The sequence below is a fragment of the Sabethes cyaneus genome, chromosome 1, assembly GCF_943734655.1.
Source record: "Sabethes cyaneus chromosome 1, idSabCyanKW18_F2, whole genome shotgun sequence".
NCBI classification, from domain to species: Eukaryota; Metazoa; Arthropoda; class Insecta; order Diptera; family Culicidae; genus Sabethes; species Sabethes cyaneus.
The window spans coordinates 28,778,392-28,799,341 of record NC_071353.1 but is presented as its reverse complement, the minus strand read 5'-3'; the positions used below and the strand labels follow the sequence as shown (position 1 = coordinate 28,799,341).

Sequence of the window (20,950 nt, the reverse complement as noted above, 5' to 3'; positions counted from 1 at the left end):
GCCACGTTGTCTGTCAGTCTGTTTCGAGTAACGTCGCGTACATTGGCGTTTCTGTGTGGGCGCTCATCGAAGTATGGAGGGAAATATTCTAACTACTCACAACTAACGTCGAACACAAATCAAATGTATTCATTTGCAACTACAATATACACGGCTATGTAGGTATTATTTGTTTGCTTGCTTGCCTTGAAGCCTTTATGCTCACTGATGTAGAAGCCTTCAGCACGATAAAACTCACGCGGTCACATCCACCCGTTTGCTATTGGTTCCGACCATATTTTTCCTACTTACATTAGTAAAAATAAGTCGATAATCGAAAAATAACCTAAAAACTGTCTGCTTTTATACAAACTTTAACGCTTTTGTCTTATGTCAGTGAAAAACGTAACTTTTTTTCCCAATTTACTCTGTGTCCATCATTCACAGTACAATAGATATACATAATGGATATAGTGTAACAGTGGCTTAACATCGTCATCGAGTAGGAGTTAATTTTTACAAACCTTTCATTTACAATGAGTACCCTGCAGCAGGGAAGAATGAGGGCTGTTTGCTGAACTACACTGCTGCCATATGCAGGTAATGGTGAAGCCGAAAACGAAGCGTATTTGGAGATATTGGACGATATCGTATGCATTCCCGGTGGACAGGATGATGATGCTGATGCTGATGATGATTACGATGCGGATGAAGCTGTGTGGTTGGTGTTGCCGGGCTTAACGTCACGTAATCGGGCCCCGTGACAGCTGCTGTCGCCACCGCACGAACGGAACGGCAGCCAGCGGTAGTATCAGAGCGAGCAGATTGTACCGGTGGTGACCGTGGCACCGGAGTCCGGCGCGGCTCACCTCCGGCCAGACCACCTGCACTTCGGCCATCTTGAAAATGCTCAGCAGACGGTGGGCGGACATCTCGACGTGCTGGGTGTTGATCTGGTGACTGATGGTTTCGAGGATTTTTGTACAGTGGTCCTGCGGAAGAGGTGTTTAGAAAAGCACAGAAAAAAGGGATTATCGTATGTTACTTAACAGAGCTTCCTTCACTAGAGCGCTAACAGAATAAATTATTTGCTTGTGTGAATGCAGTTAATTTCGACTCAGGAAGAGTGAATCAATAAGATAGATAAGTTTGATAAGCACTGTAGATGAAGTACGCAACTCGTGTGTTTACCAAGAACTATTGGATGTACAATGATTCCAACAAGGTTTTGCACACTGACGTCACGAATCAACACGATTCACCCATTTGACATCCATCCATGGTTTGTTTACTATCAGTTAGTCTAATTCTGCGAACGCGATATACTCAGAACAGAATATCAGCTAGCTTATTACAAATATTCCAGGGGATGATAGAGGATCACATTTGAGGAAAATAATTATATTACAGAGTTTTTTAACAATCTTAGTTTTCGGCTCTGTTTGCCTTAAAGCAGCTCTAGTACTAAATAGCATAGTTAGCTAGCTCAAATCTATTGCTTCCATTCGAAAGTTTAGAAAATTTTGTACTAAAAATTGCCCTTAAACTTTCTACTTCATGAAATTTAATATCTATTCAGAAGAAAAAAGCTTTGATATAAGTATTTGTCGAGCTGTTTTCATCAAATTTCTCCTAAAAAGCGTGATAAAGTTGATTGGCTTTATCTACCAATTTAAAGTTCTGGTACTGTTCTACAGTTCGATCTTTGGTGTAAAATGCTTATCTCATTTAGTTTCGTTGCAATTTAATTTTAATGCTATCGTGTTGAGTGTTGAATAAGTATTCGAAAACTGCACGAATTCATGCATCACGCAGAGCATACTATATCACCGCGTGCGACGGACATGGTCTGACGCGTAAGGAAAACAACAACGTATCAGGCTTCTCGGGTTTCTCTAGGACATTTCCGAAAACGATTAGTATTAAAATGTATTCTTCGGAAGAACTTGCGGACATTCACCATTGCTCTGACATCGCCAACTGTAGATCTTCTGATTGTCGGCTGCTAAATGGAAGTAACTGAACACAAATCTAGAAGTGTTTGTTTTATTACACAATGATTTCTATTCAGGGACGTTTACGACAACGAACCGTCGCTTCCGAGAAGGAACGTTGTTTTAAACGAGGTTTCGAGGAGTGCATCATCAGCGTCCGTGATTGACCATAAAAGTTTGCGGGCCGTGGAAAACGTGGAAAATCTCAAGACAAGCACAAGGCAAATTGCGGCACAACCCCATGCCACCCTGGAGGTGTGGAGCGTACTTACTTACTTATTTAATTGGCCTAACGTCTTATGACAAGGCCTGCGCAGTATAATTTCTCCATCTGTTTCGGTCCATGGCAACTGATCTCCAGTTCCGCGGGCACCCAGTGCTCGCCAGATCTCGCTCCACCTAGTCTTGCCACCTCGCTCGCTGTGCCCCTCTTCGTCTTGTTCCTACCGGATTTGATGCGAAAACCATTTTTGCAGGATAGTTGTCCGGCATTCTAGCAACATGTCCTGCCCAACGTATCCGTCCAGCTTTAACCACTTTCTGAATACTTGGTTCGCCGTAGAGACGCGCGAGCTCGTGGTTCATTCTTCGCCTCCATACACCGTTCTCTTGCACTCCGCCAAAGATGGTTCTTAGCACCCGCCGTTCGAAAACTCCGAGTGCTCGTAGGTCCTCTTCTAGCAGTGTCCACGTTTCGTGCCCGTAGAGGACAACCGGTCTAATTAGCGTTTTGTACACTGTGCACTTTATACGGGAGTGTTTGTGGAGTCCGTAGTAGGTCCGACTTCCGCTGATAATACGTCTTTTAATCTCACGGCTGGTATTGTTGTCCTCTGTTGCCAGCGAGCCAAGGTATACGAACTCGTCGACTACCTCGAACTCATTACCGTCGATTACCACGGTACTGCCCAAGCGAGCCCTGTCGCGCTCGGTCCCGCCCGCCAGCATATACTTCGTTTTAGACGTATTTATCTGCAATCCAATCTTCTTTGCTTCGCGTTTCAGTCTGGTGTACTAATCTTTCACCGCCTCAAATGTTCTGCCGACAGCATCCACGTCGTCAGCAAAGCAAATAAATTGACTGGATTTATTGAAATTCGTGCCCCGCATTTCGATCGCCGCTCGCCTTATAACACCTTCAAGCGCAATGTTGAATAGCAGGCAGGAAAGACCATCTCCTTGTCGAAGTCCCCTGCGAGATTAGAATGGGTCCGACAATCCACCCGAGATTCTCACACAGCACTGGATCCCATCCATCGTAGCCATGATAAGTCTAGTAAGCTTACCCGGAAAGCCGTTTTTGTCCAAAATTTTCCATAGCTCTTGTCGGTTTACGCTATCATATGTGGCTTTGAAATCGATGAACAGGTGGTGCGTGGGGACTCGGAATTCGCGGCACTTCTGGAGGATCTGCCGCAGGGTGAAGATTTGGTCTGTTGTAGACCGACCCTCCAGGAAACCGGCCTGGTAACTTTCCACAAATCTATTGGCTATTGGCGATAGTCGATGAAAGAGGACTTGGGACAGCACTTTGTAGGCGGCATTCAGGATAGTGATGGCTCGGTAGTTCTCACAATCCAGCTTATCACCTTTCTTGTAGATAGGGCAGATAACCCCGTCTTTCCACTCCTCCGGTAGTCGTTCCGTATTCCAAATCTTGACAATCAGTTGATGCAGACAGCCGGCCAACTTGTCCGGGCCCATTTTAATAAGTTCCGCTCCAATGCCATCCTTTCCCGCTGCTTTGTTGTTCTTCAGCCGCTGGATGGCTTCTTTAACTTACCTTATCGATGGGGGTGGCACATCTTCGTCGCTTGCTGCACCAATGTGGTCACTTCCTCCGCTATCATGGTCTTCCGCCTGCACGCCATTCAGGTGTTCATCGTAGTGCTGCTTCCACCTTTCGATCACCGCACGGTCATCAGTCAAGATACCTCCATCTTTATCTCTGCACATTTCGGCCCGCGGCACGAAGCCTTTGCGAGATCCGTTGAGTTTCTGATAGAACTTCCGTGTGTCGTGAAAGCGGTACAGCTGTTCGAGTTCTTCGCACTCCTTCTCCTCTTGGTGGCGCTTCTTTTCCTTGAAGAGTCGGGTTTGCTGCCTCCGCTTCTGTTTGTATCGCTCCACATTCTGACGGGTGGCTCTACGCAGCATTTGTACCCGCGCTGCGTTCTTCTCATCCAATATCTGCTGGCATTCCTCGTCAAACCATTCGTTACGTCGATTCGGTGCCACACTGCCTAGGACGTTCTCCGCTACGCTGTTAATGGCTGTTTTCACGGCATTCCAACAGTCTTCAAGAGGGGCTTCATCCAACTCACCCTCTTCCGGCAGCGCGGTTTCGAGAGATAACGCGTAGTTTTCGGCGACCTCCGGTTGCTTCAATCGCGCTAGATTATACCGTGGCGGGCGGCGGTATCGTATGTTGTTCACAACAGATAGTTTTTGACGTATCCTTACCATCACTAGGTAGTGATCCGAATCAATGTTAGCGCCCGGATAGGTTCTGACGTCGATAATGTCTGAAAAGTGCCGACCATCTATCAGAACGTGGTCGATTTGTGATTCTGTCTGGTTGGGTTGGGTCTCCAGGTGTACCGATGGTAGAGGTTATGCTGGAAGAAGGTACTACGTATGGCCATGTTCTTGGAGGCAGCGAAGTCGACAAGTCTTAGGCCGTTTTCGTTCGTTTGCGGGTGAGCGCTGAACCGTCCAATCACCGGTTTGAATTCCTCCTCCTGACCAACCTGAGCATTACAGTCCCCGATGATAATTTTGACATCATGTCTTGGGCAGCGGTCGTATTCACGCTCCAGCTGCGCGTAGAATTCGTCTTTGTCATCATCGGTACTTCCGAGGTGAGGGCTGTGCACGTTAATTATGCTTATATTGAAGAATCGGCCCTTGATTCTTAATCTGCACATTGGGGGGTTGATCGGCCACCACCCGATCACCCGCTTCTGCATCTCGCCCATCACTATAAAAGCTGTGCCCAGCTCGTGTGTATTGCCGCAGCTCTGGTAGATGGTATGACCATCTCTATACGTACGTAACATCGTTCCTTTCCAGCATATCTCCTGCAGCGCTACGATGTCGAACTTGCGGCTCTTCACTTCTTTAGAAAGCACGTGGGTACTTCCGAGGAAATTTAGAGACCGACAGTTCCATGTTCCTAATTTCCAATCGTTAGTCCGTTTTCGTCGCCTGGGTCTTTGCCGATTGTTCCGATTAGAGTTATTATTATTACTTACGGAGTCCATTGCTTTGGTTTTTTTTTTATTGGTTCAGGCTTGCAAAGCCCGCAACCAACCCCACAGTATCGCCGGAGGGCCAACGTAGCTTGAAGGAGCCCTCCTCCCCTGTCAGCATACAACCTTGGTTTCCACCGGGGTTGGTTACCCGATCTCCACCCGAGGTTGCTCGTATCCCGGCTGGTACCACGAGGCGGTTGGGGTAGGAGTTGCTAGGTAAGAGGCTGTGAACCACTGTGGGGTCTATTTTATGCCCAGTGCACAAGGCACCGATGGTACGCATTACCAAGCCGTTTACCAGCCGGTGGAGCGTACTGAACCGGCTAAAAATGCATTCTTTCCACACTACAGGTTCAAGAGCTGCTACCGACGGATAAGCCAAAGCAGTTTGAGTTTGGCAGGATTTTGCAAGCAAAAGTGGAGGCAAGCCCTAAATTTATGAAATACATTGTTGTTGCTGTTGATGTTTTTCATTCGTATCAGACTGTATTCGTCGCACGCGGTAATTTAGTGCGCTATGCGTGATGTATGGATTCGTGCAGTTTTCTGATACTAATGCAACACTCTACACTATTTGTTTATTGCTACAGTGACGGTAGAATGGTAGAATATGGAATCGGTTTCATAATGTTGGGAAAGCAAAGCAACGAGTTATCCGATGGAGGCCCGTAGATGACCGGAAATGCGTGTTGATTATTAAGCGCAAATGCTTCAACTACATCCTAATCAACGTATGCGTACCGATAAATGATAAATCCGATTACGCTAAGGACGAGTTCTATGACAGATTCACGAAGACCAATGGAGATTCTCCAAAACATGACGTGAAAATCTTTATCGAAGATGCAAATGCGCAGATCGGAAAGGAGCAATTCTTCCGTCCTGCCATTGAAAGATGCTCTGAAGCTCATAAATTTCGCCGTGGCCAGAGGAATGACCATCTATAGCACCTTCTTTCCAGTCTGAATATTCGGAAACACATCTGGAGGCATACAAATGGGAACTTGTACGGTCTTTCCGGGGTCTGACCACTATCTCGTCGTGTATTAGTTTCGCACAAGTTTGTCGAAGGCGGCGAATGCTTGCACTGTCAGGATACTACGTTTCAACATCCAGCGGTCGACAGCAGATGGCGTGGCAACGAAATATGCCGGAAAAGTTTGATCAACGAATTGCAGAACAGCAGGCAAAAATGGAAGATATAAATGGAACTTCCATGGTGGCATTGAAACAACCGGGAGACAGGTGGTAGGCACGATGCGTGGAAGACAGTATAACAGCTGGTTTAACTCCGAATGACAGATGAGAAGAATCAGGCCAGGAGTCGCATGCGCAGAAAGGTATAGAGAGCGGGGGGCTCTGTAGCCGCAAGGTTACCGAGTGTGCTTTGACAAACGAATGGTCATGGATTCGAATCGCAGTAGAATTAGGCCATTCGATGTCAAAGTGACTTTAGCATGGGTTTATTCTCAGGCCCCTCATCACCTTCCTTCATGCTAAATTTCATATGATCCCGATATGGCCTATTGACAGTGTAAAAATGACTCTTACAGTAAAATGCACTGGTTTATCCACGCCAGGGATGGCTATAATTAGGGACTGCGCGCTGTCATGTGGAACGAGGTGGGTAAAGTAGAAAAAAGTTTTGAAGGAAGGGTACCGATTACACACAAGTACGCATAAAATTCAACAAGCATATCGCTCAATCAATAGCGATTATAGCAAAAATAAATGTAGTGCGGGTTATACAGCAAACACCGGCGACATCATAATAGATCAACGATACCGGTCGCAGTGATGAATCCATACAGGAAAAAAAATGGTACAGAGAGAGACTAGACCTGCGGAAAAAAGAAACCACCGTCTAAAAAAACGCGTGTACGTGGAACATATGCTCGCCGGGCGCACAGGAGAGATTCGCCAGTAATGACAAACGGAGTTTCTGTTCCATGCCTATGATGTGCAATGACAGCGTTGGTAACCTACTTACTGACAAAACGGTGGTAGCATCCAGGTGGAAGGAGCACTTCCAGATGTTATTGAATGGAGAGATAAACACGGAGATCAGCAGAAACAGGATAAGAGTTGTAAGTGATGGCCAAGCTGTGAGGCCACCAACACGGAAAGACGTTAAGAAGACATTCAGTGTGCTGAAAAACGGTAAGGTGGCTGGGAACCCAAGCAACAATGTAAGTTTTATTGTACTCTTATGATGGACTTCAAGACCAATTTTGGTCTTAAACGCCATCATAAGAGTGTAATAAAACCCAAATTGTTACTTGGGAAGAACGGTATCCCGATTGAACTTCTAAAAGCGGGAAACGAGCGACTGTACCAAACTATCCACCGGATCATTGTCAGGATCTGAGAGGAAGAACAAATACCAGAGGAGTGGTTGGATGAGCTCATTTGCCCTATTTTCGAAAAAGGACATCCACTTGAGTTTACAATCTATCGAGGGATTACATTGCTCAATTTCACCTATAAAGTGCTTTCAAGTACCCTGATCTGATAAACTGAGACCGTTAACGGAGTGCCTCGTCGGCCTAGCGCCAAGTTGGTTTTCGCGAGGGTCTCTCCACGACGGATCAGATGTTTCCTCTGCGTCAGTTAGTAGACAAGTTCCAGGAGTACAACTTGCAGACTTATTATCTGTTTGTAGACTTTAAGGCGGCGTACGATTCAGTCAAACGATATGAGCTGTGGTAAATAATGCTAGAGCCAAGGGGTCGGTCACTCGGCACAGCCGTTTTTATGTTAGGCGACTTGAAACGAGCCGAACTGTGCCGATGCTGTACCGAAAGTGCCGAACTGCAAGATTTGTTAAATTCGATAAAATCTGATAGATCTGGCAACCGTGAGAGATGATTTTGACAACTGGCAGTGCTCCCATTTCATATGTAAAATTGAACCGGAGGTGTGTAAAGCCCTATAAATGTTATTTTTATAAGGCTTTAGAGGTGTGCCGTTTGATATCTCTGCAGTGCCGGGGCACTATGTGCTGAGTGTCCGACCCCTTGGCTAGAGCATGGTTTTCCGAAACTAATTACGCCGATTCGTGCGACGCGGAATGGCTCGTCAGTCCACTGCTCCGGTGGTTGTTCCGTGTCCCAAATCTTGACAATCAGTTGATGCGGCTGCCCAACTTGTCCGAGTCCATTTTCATAAGTTCCGGTCCAGTGTTTTCCAATAATTGGACTGTGATTCACAGTCTGTGAAAATTTCCGAACGATCACTATCCTGAATGCCGCCTACAAAGTACTTTCCCACGTTATCTAACATCGACTGTCGCCAATAGCCAATGGATTCGTGGGAAGTTAAAAGGTGTCCTACATCATATTGCATCACGGAAGAAACGCTGTAGAAAATTAGTCATTGGGTATTTTCTCTTGAAAATTAGGGTAGAAGTAGTTTAGAGTGTATTGTTTCCACTATATTTTTATCGCGGTCAGTTTTTCGAAAATTGGAAAAAATGACGTCACCCGAAAAGCAACGTCGCGAATTTATTTTGCGCAAGCACCTGGAAAATTCTCAACTCTCTCTCAGAGGAAGCTGCAGCGAAATGTCGCACAAAGCTTTTTGAGTGGAGTTAAGCGTAAGGTGCGAGCATATGGTTATGGCATTGAAGTTGAATTTCGTTTCTTTCGTGATACAATTTGATGCGGGACACCCCCCTTATTTGGCCGGTTTCATGGAGGGTCGGTCTACAACGGACCAAATCTTTACCCTGCGGCAAATTTTCCAGAAGTGCTGCGAATTCCGAGTCCCCACGCATCACCCGTTCATTGATTTCAAAGCCGCATATGATAGTGTAAGCCGACAAGACCTATGTAAAATTCTGGACGAAAACGGCTTTCCGAGTGAGCTTACAATACTAATCATGGCTACGATGGATGGGATCCAGTGCTGTGTGAGAACTTAGGGAGCATTGTCGGACCAATTCGAATCTCGTAGAAGATTTAAAAATTAATCATTATCCCGAGTGGTTCATTCGAAAAATACTAAAAGCTAGAGTACACAAGTTTTATAACACGCTTGAAAATCCTAAGCAAACAGAAGAAAATATTAAGTTTGCTTCTTCTGCGTAGATACCGGGTCTGAGTGATCAGAAGCACTATCTTTCCAAAAGGTCACCTTGGTCACCTGTTCTGACCAAACAGCAACCAAACTGACCACCTTGGGCAATTTGAGCGAGTTTCAAAAAACTCGTGGGGAATCAGCTACCCGTGAGGCTGGTGGGGAACTGGGACATAAATTTTGCATTACTTTTTGTTTTCTTTTTCATCTTTGCCCTCGATTCTACTCACGGGCGGGAGTGCGAGCCGTCGCGAGTGATCGGTAGCGGGCTGCAACGACGATTGTAGCTGTTAGCTAAACACATACTCGCAAAAACTCGTTGCAGTGCATGAAGAAATAAGAGCAGGAGTTTTAAGGGGATGCTTATGCCGGCGTGTTCGTTAGAAATGAGTACGCGTGTGTGAGAAAATTAGACCACGCGAGTGTAGGTTTCGCAACACTGATTCAGAATCGTAAGTAATTGTATAACAGTACAAAGCGAACCGCGCTTAATCTGATATTATCGTATATAAATAATTATATCGATACGATACAGCGAATGATGCAAGGGAAGTTAACCAGAATGCAACCACAAACGTCGGACAACCTATAATCAATAGAGCGGTAGAACTCTTCAAACTTTGTAAAAAGCTGTAGTAATGGCACTTCATTGGATAACTTGTAGAATTTAGGAGGAGGGGGGACTACCGGAGGACTGATTCTGCAAAAGGGCCAATCAACTTGATTGCTGTAATTACTGCGCCGTTACGCTGATTAACGCCACAGACAAGATGCTCTTTCAGATCTTGTTACGTTGCCTATCGTCAATACCAAGAGAATTCGTATGACCGTACCAGACGATATTTAAGGAGACATGCGCTGCTATAGATCAGATTTTCACTTTCCGACAAATCTTTCAGAAATGTCGGGAGTACAGATTTCCGTATTAACTGACGCGGCTGATCAAATCCTGGAACGAATGCGTGTTTCGGTAGCACTCTCGAGTCCCTATGAATCGTGCCGAAGGTTGCGGCAAAGTGCTATTACGTATGTGGTTAAATCCAACTATTGAAGGGATGTTCCGGCAAGCGAGTATCGAAACAAGAGGTACGATTTTCAGCAAGAGTAGTTAAATTCTAGGCTTCGCGAACGTTTTCACGTTCGGGAAGACAACTTTCGCTTCTCTCGGACGGCGAGAATCTTTTGAGTTCGTTTATTTGGGATATTATGTCACCATCTCTTATAGTCGCTAGTCCTTTATGAACTTGGGACTGTAACTTTGCTTGCGAAAGACATACGTGAGCCTGTCACTCCCGAACGAAAGTAGCTTCGAATGGTTTTTGGCAGAGTACATACAAACGAAAAGCGTAGCTTGACGTAGGCGCTTGGTCTACGAGCTTCAGACACTTCCTGGGGACATCATGCTCCTAGTGAAAATCGGGAGGTTACGGTTGGCCGGCCACGTCACGAGGATGCTGGACAATAGTGCAAGGAAATCTGTTTTCTTCGGCCACCGTGTGAAAATCTTATAAAGTCAGTATATTGATGACACCGATAATCTCGCAGCTTAATTTATCAGAGATTTATTCAAAAGTCTTGGTAAATACCATTGACATATCCGTCAAACTCAAAAGTTTGGTTCGTTATAACAAACCTTAAAAATTATATTCCACAGTCTACATAATCCACATAATCCATCTACATAATCCATAATCTACGCAAATATGTAGAAGTATAGTTTTAAGTTCGTAACTTACCTTCTCCAGCCTCAGCAACTCCATACTGCTAAGTTTAGGATCATGGGGTAGCCTTATCGATAGGATGATGTTTTCTTCAGTGATATTGAACAGTGTTAATGTACAAGAAGTCTGTAAAGAAAGCGTCGAAAGCTGTAGCTTACGATCAAACTCACTAGTCCTAGCACAAAAAGTAAAAATAAAAACATTCTAATGGCACCAGTGCTACTGACCTCATTGTTGATGTGCTGCAGCACGTACTGCTGCAATGCTCGGACCGCATCCTGAATGCCTAGATTAGTGTGAGGTCTTAACAGTGCTTCGTCCGTAGAACTATAACCTAGCAACAGAAATATTCCACCTGAAAAAGAAGAAGAAGAAGCAAAAGCGCATTGTTTTAAACGTTTTGTAAGTGCCAAAGGTGATTTGGGACGAACCTGGCAATGAGTATTCTCCCGGCGGTGGACGCATGCAGATAAAACGACCCGAATAGCACAGGCAGCGACCCCGGAAAGCTTGGTAAGCTGGCGCCGCGTGACTGTAGTATGCCAGTGACGTTCGGCAAGGTGCCAGCGGAACGCACAACGCATGGCAGGTCAGAGCGAGCGAATCACCGCCACCACAGGTGCACAGCTCACTGCATTCTGCATCGTCTAGCATGTAGAGCTGATGAAGCAAAATTAAAGTACATCAGTAGGAGGAAGTCAGTGAAAGAGTGAATTTGATATTCTTACCCGACGACTCTTGCCTTCGGCGATCAGCTGGTCCGATTGATGCGAGCGCTGAACCACGCAGTATCCTACGAGAAGGTTAATACAAAGGGCACAGATGAATTGGACTGTTACTTGGGAGATGAAGGAACAGGTTACTCACGAATCGGCACCGGTGTTGTGGTCGGTTCCGTGGTTGTCGTGGTGGTAGTTGTCGGTGGAAACGTCTCCGGTTCCACCAGTTCTGTCGTCAGCATTAGCAGGACCTGCTCGTCCGGTCGTTGGTTGATTCGGTTGTTTCCACCGTTCGGCAGCGGCAGCTCGTCATGATCGTCCTCCTCCGGTAGCAGGTGGTGCTTTCCGTTGGTATCGTACTCGTCCGGGTGCGGATCCAGATCGGTCCGCACGATCAGTTCGTTTCCTTTGTGTATCAACGTCTTCGGCTGGGTGTCCGGTGTGTCGATGTAGTTCGTCACGAATGGCTGCATTTCGGTTGGCTTGGGACGGTGCTGCGTTCAGATTGAAAGAGATGAAACTTTACTGGGTTTGGCACTTTTGTAGTTTTTAAATACTTACGATAGGTTTGGGTTTGGTTGGCGGCAATGTTGGAGGGTGCGTTGCACGTGTAGTTCGCACTGTAGTTGTCGTCGCCATCGTCGTAGTGGTAGTTGTCGTTAGTAGACCCAGCTCTGCCAACCTTTTCAGGTGAAAGTCTTTCTGCGATTCGACTGTAATAAAAAAATGTTACTTTGACAATATTTCCTCGATTTGAAGCAAAGGAAACTTACCGACGCAAGGATTAAGCCAGAGCAAACGCTGCCATCCGAGACAATCGTACAGCTGCTGTAGATCTGAACCTTGACAAGCGCAGTTCGTTCGCAGTGGAGTACCGAGAATGCCTAGCATAGCTTGCCTGCAAGCGCTAGTTTTTCCAGCACACTTTTTTGTAACGCTATCCACCGCGCAGGACTGCTCGAATACTTCCAGCCGAGCACGGCAGTCCTCGTCTTCGCGACACAATTCGGCAACCGTATGACAGGATGGTGGGGGACCATAGACCAAACCGTTCGTACTCTGCGGTCCAATATTTTCCGGCGGCCGCTGAGCACAGGCTGGATGCAGTTTCTCCTGAGCTATCATGCAGCTGTCATGACGATTGGGTGTTTTTCTATTGGTGTATAAAAGAAAACTTTAATATTTGTATCGTTACAACTGTTAACTTCAGCAGACCTGCACAAACAGAAGGCAATATCTAAGCTCAGATCGTCGTGAATACCCTTGTAGAAGCTTTGCAGTGACTCCATGCAAGCATTCCGGTTACAGCGATGAAGTTCGCAGTGCATCAACACTGTTTTCAACGCACTGGAACAAACCTGATCGTCCCGGCATGCATCGAGGGCTAAGTGGCAGGTACTCTGTGAATCAAAATTGCAACAAATTAATCACCCCAAAAATTGCACCTAAATCCAGTCTCATTGTTTTCAACATAACCTGTCCATTTGTACCGATGGCACGATTCTTACCTGAAAATGGATGAAGCTCATCTCGGCTTCCTTTTCTTCGATATCATCAGAACCGACTGGTGGTTGATTGAACACGGCAATCGTTCGCACGTGGAAGCACGTGTTTTAGCGAGCAAATCGGATTGTGTGGGTGTTGCAAAAGGTCCGCACATTTTCGGTTGATTGACGATCCATCCAGCATCAGCATCACCCGGCGGCAGGTGAAAGGCCAGTCGCAGAAAAACCGAGGGAGAGATGGGAAAGAAAATTCCAATCCGTTAGTAAAATACGACCAACGATTTCAGGTTTTTTAGCAGAAGTTGGTAACGAGACGAGGGAGAATTTATAGTATCACTGTCCGTTCAGCACACAGTATTTCACTTTCCCACGTGCAGGCACTGTCGGAACGACGCGGAGAAGAAAAGCAGCGCAAAAATGGGATTTGATTCCGCTGTCCTGGGGTTAACTTTGTTTCGTGTCGAAATAAACTGCACCCAAGTGAGAGTAATTTGTCTTAACCCCTACTGGGAGCAGAATGTGCTGGGCGGGGAACATTAAGAAGGAAAATCCTTTTCGTTTTTCTTAAATCGGTTTTTTCGGTTGGCTTTAGTTTGCCCCTGCTCTGGCCGTGATTAAGTCATTCCGCCGGTGCCGACCTAGAGGTGAGGATTTTCAATTTTCATCTAGGTGATTTAATGCTAATTCCTTGACTTTCGGCTCGCGCTGGCAGCAGCGGCGGCGGCGGCATGAACGTCGAGCAGCACGGTTCGTCGGTTTTTATTTCGAGAGGCAGGCGGATTTCGGTGCGTTGGATTTACGAGCCCGGGAAGCCATAAATAATCATCTCGGAAGCCCAACAACCCGAATCGCGGCACGGATGGGGCGTGCTCGGTCAGTGTGTTTACTGATTGCCTTCCGCGGCTGCTGGGCTGTGTGTTGCTACCGAGGATTAGGCGTGTTTAGTTCAGTCTGTACGTACATCCCACTTTCAGCTTTACTCAATCAGTGAAAATTGTGTAAAATTCGCGAATATTTTGATTTCGTAATTTAATAAATTAAAAGTTTAAGTTGATAGATGAACCATGAAGCTATCTTGAGAACTAAATACTCATAGCACGATAGCAGCTAATACGGAATCAGTTATCAAGTTTAGTCATTCATTACAGTCAGGCTAGATTTTGTAAAATTGTTTTCAACTTTTCTTTTAAACTCAAAACAAATCCTTTTTCAATCCCGCTCGTACAATGCTTTTTCATAACTGGAGAATTTAAATGCCGCTACAGCAGCAGCTTGACCGCCCGGAGTCCGGGGCAGAACGGAGAGGCATTCAAAGGACATCGGTTTCAGATTAATCGAAATTCGAAACGATCAAACGAATGGGAACCGCATTGGATGTGTTTTTGTTTCGTAAATCGTTGCCATTTTCCTACCCTTCCGTCCGTTTTCGGGTGGTGACAAGCGGTGGCAATTCAAAAACGAGAAGAAAAAAAAACGCAATCGAGTATGTACATTAACTGACGAAAACAATGATTGGGTAAAAAATTATAATTTTCAATCAGTTATGTTCTGGATTACATTTTTTTTCAACTTGCTCTCTTGCCACGTATGAAAAACGTACCGTCCGATATTATGGACCCATTTTTGGTCGGCTGGTGCTGTGCAGCAAACCAACCGCAAAAAGTAGGTCGATTAATACGTAATCAACTCGGCGGGGTCCCGGTGCGCGATGCTGCAAATTGAAACCGGGTCTGGTGCGCCAATTAGTTAGCATTCGTGCTCGTGTGGCTGCATTTTCTGATTTTATTCGTTTGACCTTTGACGGCTCATTTTTTTTTGCTACTTCGAAATGCTTTGTACCGTTGGCGTTAATAGCGCTAAAAAGCCGGGAACAACACAATTGATGCTGAAAATTCTAAATAAGGAAAATCGCTCTCATACCCACCATTATCAATGCATTTGTTAATTATGGTGAATTAATTAAGGGCCGGAAGCGCTTTTTAGTTCATGCAAATTCGTGCGACAGCTCCTTAACACTTAACAAACATTTTTGTTTAGGAATAGCTTATTCAACTATTGTACAGCTAACTTCCGTGAAACAAGTGCTTAATAAGCTATTATACAACAAAATTGTTGCTTGGGCAATTCAGTCACGAGTTGTAATAAGTTGACAATAAGTTTTTTTTCAGTAATAACATAAAATAAAGTCAAAGAATGAGTGTGATTATTTTAACAGTACAGTTTTCATAATTTTTATGGCAAACTAGGAAAAAATTGTCAAAGCAACAGGGAATTTTAATATTTGCCAAATCACTGATTGAATCTTTGATACATGCTTGGCACATTTGATTTGATAAAGTTTCATGGTCAGACTTCAACTTCGAGAAACTCCGCTTTTCACAAACAACTAGTGATGTCCAAAATTTTCAAGTAGTAGATTATCTATTAATGGGTGAAAATTGTCCGTACTAATCGATTATTTCAACTACTCGTGCTGGCAGTATTCGTTTAAAAATTATTCGAATATTTCTTTTGTTGTTGAATGTAGTTGAATCAATCGAACGATTAGCGGATATCTGTAACACCAATGGTTCCCGAAATGTTAAAAAAATTTGCTATCTGTTAGAAAAAAGAGCTGTTACTATGTCAGAATTGAAACAATCGTTTCTAGGAATAAAATGCAGAATCTTTGCTAAAGGCGCGCGTAGAACCAGTAACTTGGTAGTCGCAGATTGCAAATTGTTTTTTTCGTCATAAAGTAGGTTTGCAATAAAAAAAATGAAATGATTCTTGAGATTTTTCATACGATTACACTGGCACCTGGTGGTGAATTCACCTATGCATCGGCAATCGTAGCAACCCTGATGTGTACAGATATCAGCTGATTTGCAATATCCATACCGAAAACAGTCAAGCAACTACGCTCGATGCTTTGTTCGTACTACCAGCTCCATCCCGGAGCGGTGCAGCTGAATATCGTGAAGCACTTCGCGTTCGCCAGGTATAGGCTATCCGGCATTTACAACATCCTCTCCCTTCTAGAGAAAGGCGCGAGCGTCGCACGGAAACCTGGTTTTGGCCGGCGTAGAGTGCAACTTAAGCTAAAGAGAAAGACATTTTAAGGCAGAAGCGTCAATCAAAACCAGCCGTGTCAAACAGCAACTGGTGTGAAAACATCCTTCCGGCGAAACGCGACGTCGTGGTAATAATGGAAAACGAAACCTACTTGACGGTGGACGGTAATAACTGGCAGGGGACCGGGTACTCTACGTTCTCCACGAAGGAGGTAAACGATAGCAATGAATATATCTGCCACACCAAGTTTCCGAAAAAGGTTCTTCTGTGGCTAACAATCATTGAATGAACGGGGAAATATATAGTACAGAAGCTGCCACCTTCACCAAGAAGTATCAAGCGAAATAGAATCTGAACTTTTGGCCGGACTTGACCTCGGTCCGTCATACCAAGATATCACGAAAGTTGATGGATCTTATGTTCGCCGGTCCGACAGAATAAAGGGATGAAATCAGAGATTTCCAGAGACTGCCGACTAGGGCCGTCTAACCGGTAGTACCGGTAATACCGATCAATTTTTGGACACCGAAATACCGGTTTTGGAAAGGAAAGAAACCGGTATTTACGATATTTTCTTATATCCTAGTTTCGAAGAAGGACTAAGTGTGATAAAAGATTGTTAAACTTATAGAAAAACAACTTGATGTTAATGCTGACGAGATTCTTCGACTACTAGCAATGAAGAGAGTGAAACTGGGAGTCAAATAATTATAGCTCTTGAACCCGTTTAAGGCACAGTAGAGCAATGTGGAGTACCAGAGCGCCCTCAACAGTAATCAGCTCTTACCGCATCATGAGGGGCTCTGATGCAGCGGACTCTTCTTTCCCTTCAACGCGTGGGATTCTGTATGAACAATCAAAATAAAACATTAACTTCAGTGAGCACGGACGGATTAGATAATCCGTTCGCAAGAGGTGGTATCCAGAGGTCTCCGCCGATGGATACCAGTAGAAGCGCCAGCGTAAGCGGAAAGGGAAACGGCACACCTGTCGCTCCAACTGCATCTCCGCCGGACGCAGCAATGAACGGCCCGTTATTAATAGAAGCAGTGGGAGGCAAGAGACATGCTAACAAGAGTGGTAGCGGCGTCTCATCAGCTCAATGCCATTATCGAGTTCGTGGCAGGTCGCAGCACCTTAGCGAAGGACCTGAAACAAAGTCTGCTCATGCTTCGGAGCACCATGCGTGCTGCGACGAAGGAGCACAGCGAACTCGAAACGCGAGTAAAAGTGGCAGAGAAAGACCGAGAAGACTCCTGTATCGAGGTCTGCACAAACGGATGCCTGCCCGTCAATGGCTGACCATTCCGTGGCCCTCGCTACTACGGAGCAGTCTAACGACAACAAGGCATCCGCCAAACGCGCAAGGCAGTCCCCAGGGGAAGAAACCCCCACGGGCCCGAAGAAGCGCCTGATAGCAGAGGGTCGTAAGCCAACCGAAGAACCCACTGAGGCTGTTAGCGTCCGACAACCAGTGGGAGTTGGTCAAAAAGAAGAAGGCCAGGAAGAAAGAGGAGGATCGAGCTCCACCGAAAGTGGCCAGGAAAAAGAGGAGCAAAGGCGATACCCTTATCCTCAAAACTGAGTGACCGAAGTATTCGGAAGTTCTAAAGGCCATAATCAGTTGAAGGGTCTTGGCGTGGATGTGCGGAGTATCCGCTGCTCTCGCACAGGCGACATGATCCTTGAACTCAAAAAGAATGCCACTGAAAAGGGTTCTGCTTACAAAGTGCTGGCAGAAAAGGTCCTTGGCGATAGCGTGCAGATCCGCGTACTTACGCCCGAGATGACTCTCCAGCTTAAAAACCTGAACGAGATCACCCAAGCGGGCGAACTAGCACGAGCTCCAAGACTTCCACTGGTAGACGGAAATGCAGCTCTGAAAGTGGCTGGGATGGTCCGTATGCCCACTGAACGTGCTCCAGCAGCCGGAGGCTTGCTTCCGGTGCTTTGAGAGAGGGCACTGGTCCTGGAGCAGTAAGGGGAACCGAACCGAAGTCACTTGTGTAGGAGATGTGGTGATACGGGCCATATAGCGAGGGACTGTACTGCGTCACCCATGTGCCTGATATGTACCGGCCAATGGGACGCTAAGCACACAACAGGAGGCCCACAGTGCCCCGCAGGCGCGCCGGCGACTAAAACACGGGCGTAGTGCAGGTAACGCAACTGAACTTGAACCACTGCTACGCGGTCCAGCAGCTGTTGTATAAAGCAGTTACTGAGTCGTTGACGGACATTGCAATCATCTCGCACCCATACCGCATCCCTGCCAGAAACGATAACTGGGTGACGGATAGGTCCGGGACGGTGGCTATATGGACGATAAGCAGGTTCCCGGTTCAAGATGTTGTGTCAACTGCAGACGAGGGATTTGCGGTTGCCAAAGTGGGTGGAGTGTTCTACTGCTGCTGTTATGCTCCGCCGACTTGGTCTATCGAGCAGTTTAAGGCCATTGGTTGTGGCGGGCGACTTTAACGCTTGGGCGATAGAGTGGGGAAGTCGTCGCAAGAACCATAGGGGCCGGATTCTGCTTGAAGTTCTGGCAAAACTCAACGTAGATCTGGTCAACGTTGGCACCACAAGTACCTTCAGTAGGAACGCTGCGGAGTCTATAATCGACGTGACATTCGGCAGTCCTGGTCTGATAGGAGACTGGAGGGTAGACAATGGCTACACTCACAGTGACCATCAGGCGGTCCGCTATGGTGTCGGTCAGATAACGAGGTGGCAGGCGGCGAATAGAGTCGACACTCCAACCACCCGTGGATGGAAGACATCATACTTCGATCCCGAAGTATTTGTGGAAGCAATCCGAAGAGAGTGCGGTGATCGTGGTATGCCCGATCCGAACGCTGATCATTTGGTTGAGGTACTGTCGCGAGCGTCTGACGCTGCCATGCCTAGGAAATGCCGACCTAGGTATGGCAGGTCACCGGCTTACTGGTGGACAGATGAAATTGCGGAACTCCGCGGAGCGTGCTTTCGTGCGAGGAGAATTATGCAAAGAGCTCGTTCAGACGAAGGCAGGGCTGAATGTCGAGTAGCACTTGCTGCTGCACGCTCAGCGCTTAAGAGTTGGATAAATGCTAGTAAACGAGCCTGCTTTGAAAGGTTCTGTGCTAGTGCCAATGCAAACCCGTGGGATGATGCCTACAGGGTCGTAATGGCAAAGACCAAGGGAGTGATGGCGCCCTTAGAGCAATCGCCAGAGATGCTGGAGCCGAGGCCCTGGCCCCAGGTCGCTGAGACGTCCCGCGGCCGACGTTCCAGTATCTCAGACCTATGCGTAGGATGGTCGGCCTCGCAGCCGACCCAACATCGAGCAGCTACGAGACACCGGAGTTGCCCAGGAATACGCGCGGCAGCTGGAAGCAACGCTACCAACGGAAGAGCAACTTGGCGCAGCAACTCTTGAAGATGGTTGGGAAGGTATTAAGACCGTCATCGGTAGTACTGCTCTAGCGGCACTAGGTACAATGAATCCGAACCAAAAAACGATTGGTTGGACGAAGAATGCGTGCAACTAGTGCAGGAGAAGAATGCAGCACATGCGAGAATGCTGCAACACCGTACGAGGGCGAATGTAAAGCGATATAAACAAACACGGAACAAGCAAAATTCGGTCTTCCGGAGGAAAAAGCGCCAACAGGAAGAACGAGATCGCGAGGCGATGGAAGAACTGTACCGTGCTAACGATAAACGGAAGTTCTACGAAAAGTTAAACCGTTCGCGCAAAGGCCATGTGCCGCAGGCCGATATGTGTCGAGACTCAGACGGTAATCTTCTCACGAACGAACGTGAGGTGATCGAGAGGTGGAAGCAGTATTATGACGAGCACCTTAACAGCGATGTAGCTGAACATGGAGGTGACGATATGGCAATAGACGACGACAGAATACCAGCCACCGACCTCCCGGAGGTAGCAGAAGAGATCGATCGGCTGAAAAACAATAAAGCGGCTGGGGCTGATCAGTTACCCGGCGAGCTGCTGAAATACGATGGTGACGGACTGGCTAGAGCGCTGCGCTGGGTCATTGTCAAAATTTGGGAGGAGGAGCTACTACTGGAGGAGTGGACGGAAAGCATCGGGTGTCCGATCAACAAAAAGGGCGACAAGTTGGATTGTTGTAATTACCGCGCAATCACACTGTTGAACGCCGCCTACCAGGTACTCTCCCAATTTTTATGTCGTCGACTATCACCATCTGCAAAGGAGTTCGTGGGGCAATATCAAGCGGGATTCATGGGTGCCCGTGCCACCACGGACCAGATTTTCGCGCTTCGGCAAGTGTTGCAGAAATGTCGCGTATACAACGTGCCCACGACTTCATCGACTTTAAATCAGCGTATCACACGTTCGATCGAGATCAGCTATGGCAGATTATATACTACTACGGATTTCCGGATAAACTAACGCGATTGGTCAAGGCGACGATGGATCGAGTAATGTGTGTTGTTCGAGTATCAGGGGCAGTCTCGAGTCCCTTTGAATCTCGAAGAGGGTTACGGCAAGGTGATGGCTTTCATGTTTGCTGTTCAACATCGCTTTGAAGGGTGTGATAAGAAGAGCGGGGATAGACACGAGTGGCAAGATATTCACGAAGTCTGTCCAGCTTCTTGGTTTCGCTGACGACGTTGACATCA

At 46.5% G+C, this 20,950-nt stretch overlaps 1 protein-coding gene across 1 annotated transcript in view; it reads right to left on the bottom strand.

Moving 5' to 3' along the window:
* Positions 1 to 722: 722 nt before the first annotated feature.
* The window catches only part of LOC128745501 (uncharacterized), a 190,938-nt gene continuing 170,710 nt past the window's right edge, over positions 723 to 20,950 (bottom strand). The window contains exons 7-16 of the mRNA XM_053842575.1: positions 13,253 to 13,308; positions 12,960 to 13,144; positions 12,518 to 12,897; positions 12,306 to 12,457; positions 11,893 to 12,238; positions 11,754 to 11,818; positions 11,457 to 11,685; positions 11,253 to 11,380; positions 11,041 to 11,151; positions 723 to 971 (exon numbers count right to left, since the gene is read on the bottom strand). Of these exons, the coding sequence (XP_053698550.1) occupies positions 723 to 971; positions 11,041 to 11,151; positions 11,253 to 11,380; positions 11,457 to 11,685; positions 11,754 to 11,818; positions 11,893 to 12,238; positions 12,306 to 12,457; positions 12,518 to 12,897; positions 12,960 to 13,144; positions 13,253 to 13,308 (1,901 nt within the window). The remainder of the gene's footprint in view (positions 972 to 11,040; positions 11,152 to 11,252; positions 11,381 to 11,456; positions 11,686 to 11,753; positions 11,819 to 11,892; positions 12,239 to 12,305; positions 12,458 to 12,517; positions 12,898 to 12,959; positions 13,145 to 13,252; positions 13,309 to 20,950) is intronic.